Source organism: Anopheles bellator, chromosome 2, assembly GCF_943735745.2.
Source record: "Anopheles bellator chromosome 2, idAnoBellAS_SP24_06.2, whole genome shotgun sequence".
In the NCBI taxonomy this organism is placed as follows: Eukaryota; Metazoa; Arthropoda; class Insecta; order Diptera; family Culicidae; genus Anopheles; species Anopheles bellator.
Genome location: NC_071286.1, coordinates 42,061,070 through 42,067,069, shown reverse-complemented (window position 1 = coordinate 42,067,069; position 6,000 = coordinate 42,061,070). Strand labels below are relative to the sequence as shown.

The 6,000-nt window shown below is 44.5% G+C and overlaps 1 protein-coding gene across 1 annotated transcript in view; it reads right to left on the bottom strand.

Moving 5' to 3' along the window:
• Positions 1 to 306: 306 nt before the first annotated feature.
• Positions 307 to 6,000, bottom strand: part of LOC131208662 (dopamine receptor 1-like) — a 70,069-nt gene continuing 64,375 nt past the window's right edge. The window contains exons 5-6 of the mRNA XM_058201474.1: positions 1,554 to 1,808; positions 307 to 1,071 (exon numbers count right to left, since the gene is read on the bottom strand). Of these exons, the coding sequence (XP_058057457.1) occupies positions 534 to 1,071; positions 1,554 to 1,808 (793 nt within the window). The 3' untranslated portion in view covers positions 307 to 533. The remainder of the gene's footprint in view (positions 1,072 to 1,553; positions 1,809 to 6,000) is intronic.

Sequence of the window (6,000 nt, the reverse complement as noted above, 5' to 3'; positions counted from 1 at the left end):
TTTGGTTTGATTTTAATTGAATGGACCGATTACCGACCACTCTAGAAGGGACTCAGAGGAACGGTACTTCCGAGTATCATCAGGATCTAGATAGAATTGAATATTTTGTGATGATTTCGTTTCTTTGTCAACTTGATTGGCTCTACAATGTCAACATCAACAACAGCAAGAACATAAATCCCTAAACCCTAATACTACACGTGCGGCGATCCTGCTTTGTGAGTTCGGTCTATATGAACAGAGAGTAGGGAAGCCAGTCTTGAGTAGCAAATCCTTAGCGTGGTAAGTGAGTGGGAGAGGCTCGGAATATAAGGTGTCGCGCCTTTTGAGACCAATTCCTTACAATTGATTCAATTTTCTCTGGCGCTCATTGTCACGTGCGTCTAGACATTTGACGAAGCCATTTCAGTCGATGTCTGCCTCGGAGCGCAGGGTAAATGGCTAAGCTCTGCCAGGGTTTGCATATCGAAAACAGGCCGGGGATCGGGGTGCTGTAGTGCTTGTCCTGCGGTTGTTGATGTTGCTTAGTAAGGTCAAATCGCTGACACCTGCTCGAGGTCGGCGGACGACCGTCCCGAGTTCATAACCACATTCTTCGCGGCATAGTCGGTCACGTATCGGTCGCTGCTGCGAGGATAAATGTTCCCCATTTCCTGCCCACAGCACCAGGAGCTCCTAGTCGTCAGGATGCGCTTGAAGGCCTCCCGAAACTCGGTGTTGAAGATCGAGTAGATGATTGGATTGAAAGCCGAGTTGGAGTACCCCAGCCAAGACAGGACCTTGAACGTTTGCTGGCCGATGCAAGTCTTGCAGAATGCAGCAATAATATTTACACAAAAGAACGGCACCCAACAGATTAGGAACACGCCCATGATGACCCCCACGGTGATCGCTGCCTTGTGATCGGACACGTGGTAGGGTGACGAAGCGTGGTGCGCTAGCTGGCGAAGCTTTAGCTTGTTCTTCGAGCTCTTCGGCTTTCGTATACTGCGATAGCGCTTTTCGCTTATCTCACCGGGTCGAGTGACGGCCCGTATCGACTTGACGTGCTTTTGGGCGTAGCAGTACAATCTGAAAGTCAAATGCATGGCAAAATTTAAACATAAATTCGAAGGCAGAATAATATTATACCTAGACAAACCTAACCGCTTAAAATAGGTTGTTATCGTTAACCAGAAAGCCTATCCTTTTTTCTGCGTACTGACCATAGAAACATCTTCGACTCGTTTTCCAAGAATTCATTTCTTTGCAAATTGCCCAGAACATAAGTTCCAAAATAATTGCACATTGGATATGTTTAACCCATCCTAATTTCATGTAGACACTGCCCGCTATCTTAGAGAATCTGATATTATCCTCAATCTATTTCTGTGTCCTTTCTGAGAACAGTTTCTTTTCAAACGGGAATTAGTTATCCACAGATCGATTATGATAGCTGAACGATATAATGTGTATTTTAAATTTAAAGAACAATACAGATCATGTAAGATAGTATTTAAAATCTCTCGAATCGATGGTACTATAGACAACAACATTGATTTGGATTTACTTACCTACAGTAGATACCGATCATTACTATACAAGGTACGTAGAAACTTATACAACTAGAAACAACGGCGTATGTTGGTGTTAGATCGAGTGCACACGTCTCGTACTTCACCCCGTTGATTTTGAGCGACATATCCGTCTTGTCCCGTTTGTCCCGGTGCAGATCAAGCGAAATCGGTACAAACGAAACCAGGGCAGCAAGCAGCCAGATGACTGCTATCGTGCCTATCGCCACCCGACGGGTCACCCATCGACCGTATCTGTGTGGTAAAAGATAAAGAAAAAAGGCACGGAAACGATTACCGTAAAATGGAGAAATATTAATCCTTAATGGGCAGGAGGGCAACCGATTGATTCTAATGGCGAAAATGATGGTTACTGCCATTTTCAAATATCCTAAAGTGAAAATTAATAATTATCCATTTCATCAATTTTTGTTTCGATTTTTGTCATTTGGGGTGACATCAATGATACGGAAATGAACGATGGAACGGCGAAGGTTAATTAAAACGAGTCAAAAGTTAATGCTCTGATCGACCCTCCGATATAAAACCATCAGGCACGGCAGCTCGGCTTGGCCCATTTCGCCATTAAAACGAACGAATGATGAAAAATGCAGGCACCGCCAGAAACGTAATTCGTCGATTCGAAAAGCTCGTCCTTGTTTCGCAGCTCGCAACCGTACGCAACCATTACGCTGCAGTAAAGCAACCAACAGTGTGACTGGCAGGACATGCGTCCAAACGGGAGCCGGGTGTTGTTGGGTGGTTGACGAGGTCGACGCCGGCCGAAGGGTCTCTGTCATTCGAAGAAATGACGATGGACGTAAAATATCCATCGTAAAGCTGTTCGGTAAATATGTCCATTGGCACCACATTGAATGGTGTCGGTAAACGAATGACTCAGCAAATAGCCAACGAGAGATTTCGTATTAATGAAGCCGCGGGGATTTACGGTGGGGCAGAGTGTTCGTTATGTTCAACGGTAAATTAATAATGCTTATCGTTTTCTCATAGTGGCGAATGCTCTGCTAATTTCCTGTATAAAAAATACACGGAAACTCTGGCGAACTTCCTGCCAACTTGCCAGCTTGTTGTGCGCTGCTTCGGCACAGTGCACTTGGAGGAAGTATGGTGAGCTTTTGTATCCTTTTGGGCAAATACCCTCAACCTGGTTGAATGACAAATTTATCTTGTAATATCCGAAATACATTCAAAATTCTTCCTTTTTCATTAGACGAAGAATTTCCCTGCCCTAAATTCAGTATATTTGTCTGAATTTGTTATATCTCAATTAATAAACTAGTAGAAAAGTTTATAAGATTCTGTCTATTGTTGGGCATGTTTTGCAATGTTTAGAAAGTCCAATTTGCATAAATTACCGGTGCCACAATCAATTTCTTTTCAATAAGATAATGCCAAATGAAGGCACACAGAAGATTATTTAATTAAATTTACAACCACAAAGTTTTGCCTTTCGCTAGAGCAGAGAACGTGGACAACCTGCATTGCATTGTACCATCGCGCATTTGTTTCTCGGAGCAGGTGGCACTCGAATCCGAAAGCAGCGCATTAGAATTCATATTCTTTTCTATTTTTCTTTCGATTCGCGGTGCTCTCGCCAAAGGCATCGGATCGCAGGGTCGCGGCACGCAAGTTGAACCATATTGAATCGCAAACGGCGAAGGATTATGGGAACAATTCGTAAGACCAACACGCGGCACGAAACGGCACTGAACCCGCCAACGATTACGACACCAATAAAAACAAAACAACATATCGCACCACACGGCACCTGTACGCTTCGAGGATACGCTTCGAATTGGGAATCGTCCTGTGAAAGCGGAAACCAAAAACTGAATGCAACAGAGACGGGAAGCGTAATATTAAAGCGAAGAGGCAATGTAATGTTTCTTTACCACCTTCATCTTACGGGTTGATTGGAGGTTAGCTTCAATTTTGGAGGAATGAATACTTTACAACCGATACGTGCTGCTTCCTTATTTTGCCGCTATTAGAGGCACTGCAGATGGTTCGGATTTAATGCTTGCAATTTTGCAGAAGGTAGAATTTTTTAATGAAACATTCAACCTAGGCGGGTTATGGAAGGAAACGTGAAACTTTTTGTTAGTTTGCTCATGAAGAAGTCAGTCAGTTTCAACAATCAATTTTTTAAACATGATGTATGGATAAATTGTACTTTAGATGCATATTAACTAAAACGGGTAAAGTTTAGCTGTGTCTTGTAAAATAGCTGCTACAGCTTTGCTAAACAAAACTCACTGTACTCCGGAAACCCAATTTCATTACAGAGGCGTCTTATTGACTTGACTGATTCTTTTCATTCTTCAGCAACTCTTATTGGCTTAGTGGCTTATGGCGGGACAAGATAGGGTTGCCAAAGATATCTATCGGACCTTGTGAGCTTGTTTTTAACGGAGAAAGATATAGCATTTCCAAGACCCTAGATTTTCTGTGGACACAACTCTGCCACACGCTGGTTTGTAAACGGTCAAATACTCAACCTGCGAAACGGTGTTGAATGATGGGAAAAGAAAGTCAATAAAAGAATTGCAATAACCTTTGCTACATCGTGTTGCATTTCTGGATTCTGTTCTTTTTGTGTGCTCCCTCATGCCGCCATCAGCACGCTATGTGTCTCTTATGTTTAATTGAAACGGTCTCTCGCAAGCAAAATCACCAACAACCGTAAGATAGCAAGCAAGTGCAATCCAGAGCATTGAATGACGCCAAAAGAATTCCAATAAATCCGACCAGGTTGTGAAGTTCGCAAAGAAATCCTTTCATTCGTTTACGTTAACTGGGCATCGGAGGAATATCACCAGCCTTTTGTAACTATGGATGTAAGGAATGTTATAAAAAAATTAATTAAATGTTAAACAAAATAAGCATAAATAAGTTGGAGGGTCATTTTTTAAACTATTGTTCGTCGCTACTTTTGTCACTATTGTTTTAAATTTATTATTTAAGAGGCACAGGGTGCAACCGTCCATTTCCTACCTTTGGTTCAGGATAGTTTGTAACGCCCAAAAACCTTAAAAATATGTAAAACCATAAACCACCACGTTTAGGCGTTTGTTCCCGGTCCCGGACATAATGAACCTTGCAATCTCAAGCAGCATTGTTGTCCATGAAATATTACAAACACTGTTCGCGGCGTGTTTCTTTACGAATCTGTCTCTCTGTCTCTCTCTCACTCTCTCGATCGTTTTGACCCCTCCGTCGGAAGTGTCGGCCAAAGGAGCATGCAAAATATTAATAAAAAGTTTTGGCTGAAATTTATTTATCCCACCGCTTTGCCACCGGTATTCATTTGCCGGCCGCCCCCGATCAACTGGCCGCCCGGTGCGAGTTTTCACTCCCTACTTCGCTGTTTTTTATTTGCTGTCGTTTACGGTTTGCTTAATTTTATTGCCATTCCAGTGTGGTAAAAGTTGTTCGCAACGGCCGGGCTCGCCAATTTACGAGGTGAATAAATTGCAGCATGTTTTCTTTGAGCGTCGCGCGCCTCGGTCCTGGATGTCGGATGTGATTTGCTGTGCAGTGTAGTTTGTGTTTGGTATGAACGGTATGTGGAAGTAAAACTTTCCACCCGGTAGGTGACAAAAAAACTGCCGCACACCAAATTGCGCACAATGACCATCGCACAAAGCACTGCCGAGTGCTGCATCGCAATGGCTGGCCCGAGAGTTCCTGATTGATGACCGGAAATTCGGCGTTATGTAAAAGCACACCACCCTGCTATTGGCAATTTGATTCGGAATTTTATTTCAATTATGGATATTTCACCCGCCCGGCGCACTTAGGCTGTGGCGGTAAGTTATGGCATGCCATCACCGACACACGCCCGCCATTTCGCGTCCGACCAATCGATGGTAATCATAATTACCACAGCGACGCCAGCGAAATAATAAGGATCGTGTTGAGTTGTAGCTATGGCCACACGGCCACCAGCATTCCCCGTGGGGCTGCGCGTCGATCCCTGGGACCGTTGCGGTTGCCCAGTCCCAACGAACGGACCGTTCCGCCATCAGCGCCATCGTTGGGCGTTCTTGTCGAGAACACCGCCCGCCACTGCACATGCACATGCAACCTCGGTGTTAACCTCAAAACGCTGGCTCCCCGTACCGTGACCGCAAGAACCCTAGACGCTGTTCCCGAGTGGTACTCATGCGCTTGTGGCAACGGGTTTTGCGACAGTTCCGAAGCCCAGCACCGTGCCGGCGGCCCAGCTCGAACGGCACCAGGACGAGAGCTATTCGCCTGAGTGGATGGATGGATGCAATTTCGTACTTTAAATCATCAATAATGATAATTATGCCACAACCAGGGCGGAACTTTTGCGCGCTGCCGCATAAACGCCATGGACGCAAAAAAGGATACAGTGTATGGAAGGGCTTTCGCAAGAGCGATTACGGTCGCAGGCGCAGCC